The sequence below is a fragment of the Astatotilapia calliptera genome, chromosome 11 (genome assembly GCF_964374335.1).
Source record: "Astatotilapia calliptera chromosome 11, fAstCal68.1, whole genome shotgun sequence".
NCBI lineage: Eukaryota > Metazoa > Chordata > Actinopteri > Cichliformes > Cichlidae > Astatotilapia > Astatotilapia calliptera.
This window is the reverse complement of record NC_137432.1, coordinates 31,353,466-31,368,436: the sequence shown is the minus strand read 5'-3', so window position 1 is coordinate 31,368,436 and position 14,971 is coordinate 31,353,466. Positions and strand designations below refer to the sequence as shown.

General features: G+C 39.7%; 1 protein-coding gene across 5 annotated transcripts in view; it reads left to right on the top strand.

The window, feature by feature from the left end:
- The window catches only part of bbs9 (Bardet-Biedl syndrome 9), a 171,581-nt gene extending 158,379 nt beyond the window's left edge, over positions 1 to 13,202 (top strand). For all 5 annotated transcript variants that reach the window (XM_080308476.1, XM_026183621.2, XM_026183622.2 and 2 more), the window contains one exon: positions 12,736 to 13,202. In XM_080308476.1, the coding sequence (XP_080164602.1) occupies positions 12,736 to 13,064 (329 nt within the window). In that variant the 3' untranslated portion in view covers positions 13,065 to 13,202. The remainder of the gene's footprint in view (positions 1 to 12,735) is intronic.
- The last annotated feature ends 1,769 nt before the right edge of the window (positions 13,203 to 14,971 follow it).

The following is a 14,971-nucleotide window of genomic DNA, read 5'->3' as shown; positions in this document are numbered from 1 at the left end:
AATAAATAACAATGATCCCGTCAGATATGATGTAGAGATGGCAGCAGCCATGATGGATTTTGATAATATATTGTCAGGGGAACTTGGCTCCTATACTTGGTGCCTTTCCCTTTATCATCACTTGTTGTGGCAGTACTGCAAAGGTGGGAGCAGAAAACACAGATAAGTCCAATTGCTGCAGTCCATCACTCCCATTCCTGTGAATGAGATATCTCAGAAATGCCTTGAGGGAATTTTATAATGTCTGACACAAACATCAACTTGAACTCAAAATTTCTAGCATTCAGTAGTCAAAGACTGTGACTTAAGAAAAGCCTTTTTGTCCATAAATTAAGGATTCAGGCACTTGAGAAATAAAATAACCCAGAAATGTAATAGGATAGTTTCAATGTGATAATCATAATGTTCTGAAAAGAAATTGTTTTCGCCATAACTCAGAAACAGAAGGGGAAATTGTGATTCCATAGATCTTCTGTGCTGCACCTTTTATGATTTGTGCAAAGCATTCGTGTTTTAGAGTTTGTTGCACACATTTTTATTTGAAGCATACCGTCATTGCTTCACAAACCACGTGAACCCATACAAATCATCTAGCTAGTTCAAGTTTTGATCCAGATATATTTCTATCAAAAATCAAAATTTGCCTCAGGAAACTTCTCCCATTACCAAAAAATGATATAAGCTACCACTTGACTGGCTGGTTCAGGCATGCAGCTGCAAAGCTGTAATTCAAGTTTTAGTGTTAGTATCTGTAATATTAAACATCTCTGCCACTTGGATAAACTTGTTGAGAATAGATCCAATCCAACAGACCGCTTTACAGCAAATGGAAAAAAGCCCACTATGATACAGTGTTATTGTTTCAGATCAAACTGGCTTTTAGCCGTACTGTTGATGCCAAATAGTTGGGAAAAATTACCTTGTGAAACAGTTTAATCTCTTAATGGAGGGACTGTAAAGATACTGTGCAGCACAATTTTTGGAAACATGGACATGAAGAAGAACAGATTGTACAAGACAGAAGTCACCTGTCATCGTTACTCTCCACTGGATTTAAGAAAATTATTACTTTTTTTAAAATGTTCCATTATACACCAATTTTAATATTATCTCAGCATAACAAGAGCACTGTTCCTCTGTGGGCACTGCTAAAATTATACATTCAGGAAGACTCCTGATTATCACTTTATCCACTGCATACCAGCTTTTTCTTTGGAACCTTAATAGAAAGACTGAGTGACAAAATAATTATTTAATATCTAAAACCTGTGAGATTCTGGTTACGAATTTAATCGTTTCTTCAGTAACTACATATTATTTATGTGTTTCTGGGTTGAACAGATAGTAAGAAAGCTCACGTTTCATCGCCCTGTTACATTCACAGTGTGAACATGTGTGTGTCAGTGTACAGGGCTTGACCAGACTGGCTGTTTTCAAATGCACATATTATATTTTTAACAAATGCACACTGGGCATATTTTTGTCTGCGTAAGTGGCATGAATGTATCAATGTAAAGGACTGTGCTTATAGAAAGGATTTTGAAAGTTTCTTACCCGTTTCTGTGCCTAATCTGGTCAAATCATTAAATTCAGTGAAAGAATCCGCCTGTTGTCAACATTTTAGCTGCATCTTTGCTCAAAGACATCACATCTGACACAACAATCTTTTTCTATGGGTCTCTCACTTCTCTTGCCTATGGCATGCCACTAGATTCTGTTTTGGGCCCTTACGGTTTATAGCTGCTCCCTTTTTAGCACATATCGAGCATTTTAAGGACGTTAATTCAGCTGTGTGTCTCTTTAGGACCCAAGTTAAAGATATTTTATAGGTTCTTAGACCCTATTAAACGTTGGTAGCAGACAATTTTCTCTCACTTAATATTTAAATAACAGAAGTCCTTGTTTGTGCCACTGACAGACTTGTGTCTAAGGTAATGGAAACCCTGGGTTCTCTTCCCACTTTTGCTAGATCTTCTGTCAGGAACCAGGTCGCTGAACATAATTTTTTTCACTTATAAGATATTTTAGGTTTTTGGTTTACTTTTGGGTTGCTATTTGTTGTTATGTTTTTAGCATTCTGTCGTAAAGCACTTGAAAGGATACTTTATTCTACTTTCCAGTGTCTACTAGCAGCCATGGTAGACCAAGGATTTGCCATTCATCACACTGGGCAGGACTAATGCTGTTGACAAGCTGTTGTCAAGCAATGTGGTGCAACATGGCCTGTTCTCACTTGTTTTTGGCAACACCAAGGAATGACAAACAAATGCAGGAACATCCTGAATCATTTTTAGCTTGCGCCACTCCAATCTCAAGGCCCGCTGAAGCGAGTTTATTTGAAATGATGAAATTTGGGTGGATATGTTGGTCTCTAGTGACTGGAAAATCACACCCACTGGAAATCAATTTAGGTAGAGTCAATGTTAGACTGCAGATGGAAACAGTGTGTAAGGAGTTGACACCTCTGGTTGATATCAGTCTAGAATTGTGTGTAATTTTAGGTACACATGTCTATGCAATACTTTAAGAAGGACATCTGACAGAAAGAAGTCCTGATCTCAATGCAATCCATTCATTATACACATCATTGCAAAGAGATCCACAGGACTTTGGCGTGATCTCCAGTTACCTTGAAAATCTTTGTGCAAGTGTAGAGTTGATAAAGTTTGACAGAAGTATGAATATGAAAATAAAGTGTAAAATGATTTAGGTTTTTTCTCTTTGTTCCACATGCAAAAACGAACTAGACAAGTTCTTGTTGCGCTATTTTTGTGTGCTGACTGTGTGTGTAGATGGTATCCACCTTATATATATACTGTGCATGCGGGTATTTGTGTGTGTGGGTGTTCAAACACTCTTCAGGGATGAACTGTTGTGTCTCAGAGCAGAACAATGGGCAGAACAAAACATCAAAGCCAACACATACAAACACTAGATTTTGCATCCTATGTTTTTGGAGTGTTTGTGTTCACATATGCAAATTGTCATCATGCTTATGTGTGTGGGTCGTGACATATGTTCATACGAGATGTGTTGCAAACTGAGCTTATGTGTGTATGCGTGTGTGTGTGTGTGTGTGTGTGTGTGTGTGTGTGTGTGTGTGTGTGTGTGTGTGTGTGTGTGTGTGTAAGTTAGCCAGTTTTGTAAATGCCCTTTCTGATGTGGTTGGCTGTATTTAAGGCAGAGTGCAGAGAGTGCCGAGGAAGTTGACGGAGGCGTGTATGTGTGCATCTGTGTGTTTGTGCGAATCAGTCCGTGTGCGAGGGACAGAGAGGAAGAGATTTTGTGTCACCACCAGACTTGGAAAACTTCATGTCCTTTTGTATCAGGCCAAAAGACTGGTTCTTCGGCCTGGCCACTGTATATTTTTCTGTACATTATGTGTGTGTTTGTGTGTGGATGTGTGTGTGCCTGCATGCTGGTTAGTGGCAGGGCGTAGCTGAGCAGAGAGAAAATATCTTAGCCGACCACGGGAATGAACCCACCCACTATACCACACCCAGAGAGAGAGAGCAAGCAATGGAAGCAGCAGCCTCAGTCAGTCTTGCTCTCTCTCTCTCTCTCTCTCTCTCTCTCTCTCTCTCTCTCTCTCTCTCTCTCTCTCGCTCTATAAATCTTTGTCTCTCATTTCTTTTTTCTCTTTTATTGTCTCATTTTAAAAACATGAATTACCATCTTCCTCTCTGTCTGTGTCTCTTCCTTAATTCATACTGTTATTACACAAACCTCAGCATTTCCCTTTCTTTTCCAGTTTTCTTTAACTCCCATCTCCCCTCTGCTCTGTTTTTTGCTCAGTAATAAATGTACTAATTCCATATTAATAAGTCTGTGAGGGTCTAAGTCCCTAACTGATGTGCAAATAAATAAAGTAGAAAAGTAGCTTAGGTGGTTAATGCTGTTCAGAATAACACATTTTTGCGAGTCAAATCTTGAAACTAGTTTGTGTGACCTATCTGACAACATATGTGTCCATTGCTATAACAAATGCCCAAATTTAAAGTAACAATAGTATTTTAAATCCCACCTGTTGCCTGGTTAATAATCCTCATCAACAATTTAACTGTAAGATGACATAGGCACTCTGCAACTTTTCTTATATGGAAAATAACCAGAATACAACCAGTTGAGTCAAGTCAACTACTACGAAGAGAAGCAGTGCATGTGAGTTGGCTTCATTGGTGCAGACTAACTCAGATCAACTGTAATGTGTTGACAGTCTGTCTGTGTTTATAAATTAGGCAGTGATTATTTGCAAACCTTCACCAATCTGTCTGCAACTGGTTGTAGTCAATCTAAGTCAGACTGCAAGTGGAAACAAATTGCCTCCCACCTGGTGACCTGTGAAACTGCGTTGTGATAGAAAGTGGTTGCCAAGAGGTTGAGAGTGCAATGCAATCACTGGACAACCACTTATTTTTTCTAGTCCCAAAGAGGTTGGCCTTTTATTTGTACTTCTTTATTTAAATTAAAACTATTTATACTCAATAAATGATTTATAGGGATTAAGATTTTAACCACAGGTTCACTACTCCTTTGTCTGCTTGAGGAATATTTATAGCAATATCATTTGGTGAAGACATCCTCCATCATCACGTGAATAACAGTCTACAGTAATAGCCGGTCTGTGCCCGTGTATAAATGACCAGTTTCTCATAAATATGTGTTCTTTTTTTCTTGCAAAGACATTTTGTGTTTGTGTGTGTAGTGCTCCATGGGAGGTGTAGTGTATGGCTCAGTCTTAGCTGAGCTGTCAGTGGTCTGCAAATACACACATACACCCACCAATGGAAAGGCCTGTTGTGCTTCAACAGCACATTCCACACCAAGAATAGTATTAAACACTGCCTGTCCAGCTGCTGTCAAACTCCTCTCTCTCTCGCTGACTTTTCATTGCTCTTAGTCTGCTTTTTGTCTCTTCAGTAGAAAAATTATGTTGAAATCATAAAATGAAGCTGATTCTGACCAAAGTAGTTTACATGATGCTGCTTTTCTCATACTGGATGTTGGTTAATCCCCTCATTTTAACCAATGTCTGTAATATACCATTTTAGCTTTCCCCCCCTCACTTTAAGTAAACTTTCGTCTTATTGGCTGACCCTCATTAAACAAAAGGTTTGGACAGCTGGTAGGAGGGGCTTATGTGCTCACAAGCAGAGCAGTATATCAGTGATATTCACACTTTATGACACCCTAAAGATGCAAAGGTAGAGAAAGTTACCTTGAAATTGAGGGTCTAGAGCAATCTGAATCCTGACCATTTGCCTCGGAGGAGATACATGCACAGACGGAAACATACAAAAGAAAATAAGGAAAAGCAAAGTTTTAACCCTCTAAAGAGGAAATAAATTAGTGCACCATGTGTAAGTCAGTAAATCTGTTTAGAGTGTTTAGTGTTTTTGTATGTTCTGGCTTGTGAATAATATTTTTAAATGATTTTTCTGTCTTTTTCTGTCTTATATGTGTCGCATTTCTCGTGTCTCACACTATCGTTTCCCCACAATACCGACCACACAGCTTTGTTTTTCAACTTCACATAATCCTGTTGTGTCCTATTCTACCGCCTTGTCTGGAAGGTGCAAACGCGCACACACACGGACACATATGAGTAGGCATACACACTTACAAATGCACACTTGTAGACACACACTCCACCACAGATCCAATCAGTCAGCACTTGGCCCTCTCTTTCGTACACACTCTGCAGAGTGGATTCTGTAAATCAGCAGGTTTCTGCTGCACTGTCCTACATGCTGACGGGGTCGGGATGCGGGCGATCTGTGCGGCCTCCTCTATTTTGACTACGGCTGCCTGCAGATGAATGCAGAGTCGTGATCCGTCGCTAACATGTGAAGCCAGGCAGAACATGTGGGCTTTGAACATGGTGCAGATAGCGTCACTCCCCTTATCTAATCAACACACTGACTTTTGTTGCTGTGGTTTTTGCTTTTGTTCCGTGAGGAACAAACAAGTGTTGCATTCTAAACTCCGGTGGTGAAGCACATTAATGTACAGAAAGCAGTGTCATTCAGAACCTCGTTAGGCAGGGTAGTCAAGGCACTTTAGTTTTAGCAAGCACAATCCTACAACCCGGTTCCCACAAAAAGGGACCTACAACTTCTGTGTACAAGCTCAAGCTTTTTTTCAAGCTCAAAACTGCTCAAAACTGCTTACAGTGTGTGCAGTGGTGACCCTTTTGTCAAATTTGCTGTTGCTTATGAAGGACAGAACATACTAACACTAGTGACATCATGTGTACAGTGTAGTTTTCCACACTATTAAACACCTATGCAGATGATTTAAACCCATTACTGATCTTTCTGTGCTAGCCATACATTTAACTATTTCGTCCTTTTTTTGTCTTTAATAAATCCACTAACGATCTTTTACTTTGGTTTTAAAGAATGAAGAGGCTAAGAAAAGACACTAAAGAAAATGACTTTATATTCCAAAAAAGTTCACCTTCCTGTTCTATACCAGCTGTGTAGAGCACTGAAAGCTGCCCTGTACCATCCAGCAGCTTCCCTGCAGCAGCTGGGTGTTCACAGAGTATTGCTCATTCAGTTTTCCCATCCACAGTTTATCATGGGATTTGAACTGGCAACCACAAACCCAAATCTGAGTAATATGTGTACAAAAAAATGATTTCATGACACAAGAATAATCATGCAGCCGAGGTTAAGTTACCACAATGGACCAATAAACAGTCTTTGTTCAAATTAAGATGTTCTAAAATGAATTTGGAAATATGGAAACCCAAACTAGGGTTGGAGGGGACGCGCCACTCCATAACTTAGTTACATAGGACCTACTAAAAAAACCACACAAAGGCAATCATGTCATTAAGGAACCTAGTTTCTGCATTATTTCTTTTTTTTCTTGCAGAAAAGTGTGTTCTCTAAAATGAAACACCTCCTAAGTAATTTGGTAGAATACTATTAAAATAGATTTTTTTCCCCTAATGACCATTCGGTCTAACCAATGATGTGCAATACAAGAAATATATTACCCCTGGTTTCCTGCCAAACAGGTCCCATCCAGACACAGCTGTAGCAGATTCACATGGGGTTAAAAAAAAAGGCTGTGACTGTTTAAGTTCTGACAAAAACCACCAGGCTTTCCAGGTAGCTCGTGTCCCATGCAAAAAGGGCTTAACGTCACTTCGATCCTCGTGGCTATGAGTGATGTAGAGTACATGTTTCTTCATTGTTTAGTCTGCACACTTCCACTTTGTTAGTTTGTTGAAGTAGCAGACTGACAAGATGTGACCTGACCCCTTTAGGTTTCCATAGAGGAGGGGAGCTGACTTCTTGTCTTACAACGTCAATGTTTATCAACTCCTTGCTACTGCTCCCACAAGGATCTGGCTTTACACACACTTTTATTTCCTGCTTTGAGAGTACAAATGAAAACCTAAGACAGGACGGTGGTTTTCATGAGAGCTGGAAAATGGTTTTGACATACAAATGCCTGGAAGGTTTCCACAGATTTGCTTACTCTATTTTTAAAGTGTTACAAAGAAGTTTTATGCTTCAGACTACATGAAAGTATCCTCTGTCGTTGCTGTCACAACTCATACTGACTATGACTTCCTGTTCATTAACATTTTTGTAAGACCTGCTTTTTTGTGAATATGGAAATGAGACTCAAAAACACTGGCATCAGAAAACTGAAACCACGCTTTAAAAAATGAAGTGATTCAAGATGGCAGATGAACAAAGTAAAAAATTAACAGCACTAAATCTATTATAGTCGAACTTTAATGAAAAAAGTGTTGTGACAGTGAAGCATACATGATAACAGGAGTAAACTGTAAGATGCATGCAAAATCATTTTAGGGGAACTGTCCATTCAGCACCACAAAACTATAACAGAAGCAAAATAAAGTGGTATGTTGGTCATTATTAGCTGTTAGCTTTTATACAAGTATGGACACGAGGTGTTTCAGAAGTAACAACAAAGTGCACCACAGAACTGCAGAAGATTTGTTTTGGGTCATTTGGAAAGTTTTATCTTTCATCTTCCCAACTTAGACTTACTGTATCTGACCTGCAATTTAAAAAAAGAAAGAAAGAAAGAAAGAAAGATAAACACAAACTGAATTTTGAATTTGTTTTTGTCAAAAGAAGTTGAAGTGTCCTAATTCTTTCACAGATAACAGGTTTCCCATTTTACATGATTGCTAGAAGCCGAATTTGTTTACAAAGGAACATTTTCTTTCTTCCTGCTTATCTCTATCCATGCAGTAAGTTTTGGTTTTAGTCCTGAAGTAGCCAAGATATGCCTTCACTCACGTACTACGAGGTAAATTTTCACAACAGTGAAAAATGATAGACATCTCAATACCTAGAACAAAAAATAAAATCTGTCTGGCTAGATATTTCCAGCTTTCTGCTAAGCTAGAACCCAAGTTAATCTTTTTAATCACAAAAGAAAAACGTTAAATTGCTGGGTGGCCCAACCTTTTTGTAATTCACATGTATGACCTATTTGCGCTGTGAAAACAAACCTAAGAGGTAAGGACTGTGGACCTTTGACACCAAACATATCAGGGTTTGACCCATGCCTCACATGATGATTGTTTGCGTGCATTCTGACTTCATCTGTAGCCACAGATTTACCATCAGTGTTAATCTGAACGGACAATATTGGGTTAAATTGTGAACTCTGACTTCAAACAGAGATGTTTGACCCAGGTTTAAGACTTGGGTGCTACTAGGCTTAGTTTCAGGCTGAACTCAATTTCCTGTTAATGGTCAAACCATTTGTACTGACATTTTGTCTTTTGTAGCCTTTATTCATCTAGAGAAAAACCAAACATTTTTTGTAAAACATTTTTTTCAAGTGGTTTTTCTTATGTTGGTGATGATCTTTATTCTCAAATCTTAAAAGGATTTTAATTAAATTAATTTTTCATTGTGACCTTTTGTAGAATATATCCATTAGATGATACATAAGCCATTCCGTCCTCATATTAATTTGATTAGAGGAGAACCATGCTGCGAGGGTAACATCTACAAACCAATAAAAGGTTAAAGTCAGCCCACATAAATCAACTTACCTTAAATTTTTTTAATGTGATGGCCATGGTCATGCCATAGGACAGTGATCCCACCAAATCTACAACAGAATGGCTGGGAAAAAAAATCAACAAGTTGCTTGATTCTTTGACGTTTTTAGTCAAACTTCAGGCCTCAGCATGATTTAAATGCTGTGGCAGGACACTTAGGGAGATTTGCATAAATGAATATCTGCAGAACTCAATCAAATGAAGCAGCGTTATAAAAAAGGTCCAAAATCCCACCATGATGTAAGAGATTGATAAAGTCGTACACAAATGATTTTTTCCCAATTACTGCTGCAAAAGGTGGTTCTACAAGCTCCTGGCTTTCATATACAAGCACTGATACGCTTTGCCTAAATGATGGGAAATTTGTCATAGGCATCTAACTTTTCGTGAATAACTTCTTGTTCATTAAAAACATTAAAATTAAAATGCTAAAAAATCATTTAAAGGTCAACTTCAGTCTTGCCGTCTGCAGAGAGTCTCTATTCACATGAAATGATCTCTCAGACCCAAAAATGTGCACATAAGAGATACAGATGCACATGTGCAACACGGGCGATCGTGGCTCAAGAGTTGGGCGTTCGCCTTGTAATCGGAAGGTTGCCGGTTCGAGCCCCGGCTTGGACAGTCTCTGTCGTTGTGTCCTTGGGCAAGACACTTCACCTGTTGCCTACTGGTGGTGGTCAGAGGGCCCAGTGGCGCCAGTGTCCGGCAGCCTCGCCTCTGTCAGTGCGCCCCAGGGTGGCTGTGGCTACAATGTAGCTTACCATCACCAGTGTGTGAATGGGTGGATGACTGGATATGTAAAGCGCTTTGGGGTCCTTAGGGACTAGAAAAGCGCTATATAAATACAGGCCATTTACCATTTACAAGCACAGACTGGAATCTGTTGGCTCAGCTGCTGATGAATGATGTGGAAGAAAGTGTGTTTGCAATGCTAGCCAGATAGTTACCATCCAGTTGGGATTAGGTGGTCATTACAGGATTACTCCCATCAGAGACCCCAATGCTGTTGATGCACATGAAAATCATTGATTAGCGCATAGTGTCTTTGGCGTAGCACACCTGCAAAAACACAGATGTGTACATGTTTTCTGCTATTTTCACATGCATGTGCTTTCTCTCTGGTCTTTATTTCTTTATAGCTGCAGTTCTTAGATAGAGACACACCCTCACCCAACATTTCTTTCATGTTGAACTATAAAACTTCTGAGGTCACTGAGAGAGGCGGAGGGGGAGAATTTGCATGCCAAAGTGGAAATTTGCTCTTTTGCAGAACAGTTTGCGGTCAGCTTTCTCTCTGTTTGTGCTTCCAAATTATTTGTTCTCACTTGTTCTGTAGAAGCCGATAGATTTTGTGCATGTTAGAGCGTGAAGTGGATCGGCACAGTTAAGGGGTTTTGTGGGGTTTTTTGGATCTAATTAGACCTGGTTGGCTGGGTGTACTTAGAAACACAAGCTGCTTAATCAACCGCCTCACCCATTAAACAGTTCAACAGAGACTCAAACAATAAAGCTGCAGACCATAACGTCTAATGTCTTATCATCCATGTGTGTTTTCAATTTTCTTGCCTGTGTGAGCAGATTTAGCAATTAAAGGAAATTAGCCACTTTTGACTAATATACAAAACAACATACTTAAGATATGAAAAAGACACCAAACTACCGATTCTAGTCATTAAGAGATTTAAGGTATTTTAGCCAAAGTCAGTTCTTTTTTATTGCATTAATTTGTTTTTAGCACACACCGAAAGCCCGGTGCGTGATCTAATGGATTAATTTAAATGTAAAGTGTGATTTTATAAAAAGATATAGTAAAAACTTTTCAGCTATTTGCAGCACACACAGACACCCATCTGCCACACACACACCCACACACATACTACCAGAGTCTCTCTTTCTTAAGCCCTAGACGATGGACTGTCTGATTAGAACTTCTCTCTGGAGTCTGTGAACATGCGCAGTCTTTAGGGAGCAGTCTGTAGTCTCCACCACATACATGCAAAGACAGATTCATCCACACACGTAAACACTGGCAGATATTCTAAGAGGTAGCTCTTGTGTGTGCTTCCATACGCACGCAAACACAGTGAGATACCAGGCTGTAGTCTCCAGTCTGAAAAACCCTCTCCATTCTCATGGAGATAAGAAGCGTGTCTCTTTGTTGGCAGACGCCCGTACCGTTATCACCTTATCAGAAAGCCAATCCAGCGAAGGCAGCGCTGCAGAGTGTGTGTGCGCATGTGTGTGAGTGTCTGTGTGTCTGTGGTTGCAAGGGCCCACCCTTGACTCTAGTTAAGTGGGGGTCCTTTGTCATGCAGCAGGTGCTGTTGTCAGTCAATTTGTCTTAATTTTAAAGACCCGTGGGAGTTGCAGTGTATTTGCATCACTCTGTTAAAACACAGGCTGATTGGGTAAACGTTAGTTAATCCTCATTCTTACTCCTAATGGACTTAAAATACAACCCATCTAAAGTTGTCTGAGAGAATCTGTGGCCCATTAACATTTTGAACAGCACCATTGTCTTTGCGTGTGTCTACATGGCTAAATCCCTTCTTCTTCTTTATTCTCTTTGCAGTTTGTAAACAACAAAACTGCATCTAGGCCACCACCTGTGGGAAAGCTGCTCCAGTCAGTCCTCTCTACAACATTGTGGTCACAGATTCACTTTATAATTTTTATTTTCATATTTTTCGGCTCCTGTTGTCAGACAGCAGAAAAACAATTATCCTGGCATGGATCCGCTGCCACTCTGATCTCATCTTTGTTTTATAGCATTAGCATCATCATCTTAAAGCAACATCAGCATAACCCCGTATTATTGTAATAGCTACACTGAGTGTTTGACTGAACTGGTATTTAAAATGATAGATGCTGGATGTTTTTTTCACATTAATGCTCTCTAGTACCATTATGCCATTATTTTGGGGGTTCCTTATACCCACTAAACCATCAGGGGTTTTAGGATTTTTCTAACAATATAAGTGCAACTAACTTTGTTAAATGAATAATATAAGTGCAACTAATAGTTTCACTTATATCGACATGGTTTTGCAAAATAATACAATTACTACTTTTGCTCGTCTTCTGTTTTATTTCTAATCCGTCTCATTCATTGCATTTAATAATTTAACAGTCTTAAACAACTGTGCCTGCAGTTTAATTCCTCTGGCTGCAGGCCCCTTGTTAACTGCAGCCACATGGATGGATTTAGGACTGTTTTTTGATCTTAATTCAAAAGTGAGGATGGAAAGAGCTGCCTTCTTGCCTAAAATCAAGGGTTTAAACTTGCTATGATGCCAAGATTGGCCTTCATGAGTTAGTTGAAATGAGAATAAATAAGTGACAATTCAATTTAGACTCAGCTTAGCTATTAATTAAGACTTTTTGGACCTAAGAGTCAAATCAAGCTTAAATTTACTATTTGTGACCTTCTGATCTTTCAGACCAAACCTCTAGCCATCTTTTTTATTACCCTTCTCTGACGCTTGGGTCACGGTGACAGCAGGCTTCTACAGCTCTTCCCAGGCTTCCCTTGTCACTCTCAACTTCGGCATCACTTTGGCTGAGACCTGATACTGAATGTGATGAATATAATGTTTTTGAATAAAGAAGTAGAGATATTAAATCATATGTAAGAAAATTTACATATTTTTTATTTTCTTCTCTAGAAAAAGAGAAGAAAGAGGTGTCCAAGGAACCATCAGAGGCGAGCGTAAAAGAAGAAGAGCCGATCAAGGAGACAAAAAAGGAGAAGAAGGAGTCATCCAAGGAGAAGAAGGAATCCAAAAAGGAGTCAACTAAAGAGCCCAAAGAGGAGGCAAAGAAGGAGTCCAAGAAGGAATCATCTTCTTCCAAGGAGAAGAAGGAGTCATCAAAGGAGAAAAAAGAGAAGGAAAAAGAGAAGGAAGGGAAGGAGGCAGGAGACAAAAAAGTGTCCAGGAGATCATCAGTTAAAGTGAAAGAGAAGAAGAAGGAGCCAGAGGCTGCGGAGGGTTAATAGAAACAGTGCGATAACATAATATGCACACACATACAGAAACAAAGCATGTCTAAACAGCATATACAGATACAATATGCACATCTGGGGGCTCGTACATATAAATATACATGTGTTTATATACAGTTCACATTTAAACATATACAAAGCCATGAAATTCAATCAGACACAAATACACATTTATATTCAGTATACACAATAAATACAGTAAATCGACTCAGTCAAGGTCACATGTCTTAGCAGCAAAACAGTTTCCTCCTATTGGGATATTTACATGTTCTAGTAATAGCTGATCTCAAAAACACACACACTCTGCTGATCCACCACATCCAGTAGTTTTACTGTACCCACGGAGAGTGAGGAGGAAGGCAAAGTTGTCCTCCTCTCAGACATTTTGCTGACTTTCTCCTTCCGCCTCAGCAGCAATTGAACCCACAGCCCAGTACCTCCCTAATCCCCAACCACGCCCCGGCCCACGCTTACTTCTGGCTGTGACGTCGCACCCGCCTTGTCGCCCCCTCGCATGGCACCAGGCCTTGCCTGAGCCTCCCCCGTCTGTCCACTAAGAATAAACCGCCTGAGACGTTCAGCCATCCTGCTGCTTCCGGGTAAATCAAGGCCACATCCTACATTTGGTTCCGTCGCCACCCCCTCCGACCTGGGGTTTTATTTTTTTAAAGCTGGGATACTCAAGGACATGCGGTGGCTGATGGACACATAATTGTTGCTGTTGTCGAACCTGAGACTGTTTTTGCATGATGGAAACCAACAGGGTGTTTCCTGAAAAAGCGGCGTGGCAGTCCAGAGTCTACACGGCCAGTTTAATACTCCAGCCTTTTCTGCTCATCCTTAAATAGTCAGGAACATTGTGAAGGGCAGGCTGGTTTTAACAGCTGCGTACAGCAATGTTATCGCAAGATGTTTGCACCAGAGCAAGAAATGTCTTACTGCACTGTACTAAATGATGTCAAAGAGTTAGTTCATTTACAGTAGAGCAACACTGCATATTGTCTTACTTTGGGTCGTGTCTTGTCTTTGTAAAGTAGATGTGTGTGTGTGTGTGAGTGCGGAGGGGTTTCCAAAGATGTCCGACAGCACTTCTGTCTAAGCGCATAGGTCCCTTTACATTTCATAGTCAGAAACATCTTCTCTTTACTCTAAACACCACAAATGCAACCATGTTCAAACATTTTTGAATTATCAAGTCAAAAAGTATGCATTATTTAGGCACCAGGAGAGGGAAGTTTGAAAAGAATATACAATATAAATAGAGTTAGCCAGTCCTCATAAAAAGACGCAAAATAAGATAATTACAGAGGCTCTTTGGTGAGTTTATCATACTGGAACTGGCATGTACAGACTGGTGAGTTTATTGGTCAGCTTAGAATTTAAATGTCTGTACTGGCTGATCAAATTTACAGCATACTGTATGTGCAACACTGAGCTTGAAGGGTGGAGATGCGAATCTGTCTGGACAGTTGAATATAAACCAAAAAGCCGTTCACTGAGTTTTTTCCCCAGACGAAACAATCACTACTTGTTAAAACATATAGTTGCGTCCCTGGTTTAGAGATTTATAAAACAAATATGTGATATTATATTGTAATATATAATTTTGGACACACTCACTCATACAAATCCACTTAAAACGCATAAATTTAATAGCTTTGAGCTATATTTAAGTCAGAATTGAAGCTTATAGACTTCAGCCATATGATCTGTGCCAGCAGCAATCCCAGCGGCTCTGCACTCCTCTACAAGTCAACTGTAAGCATCATGTCTTTATGTTTAGTTTCAGCCCTTCTGTCTGCTGGGAAATTTATATTTAGTTTGTATTGTGTAACAGAGTCCCTGTTTGCAGCAGTGCCTACGGCTACTGCTGACTGATCTGATCAAGAAATGACATA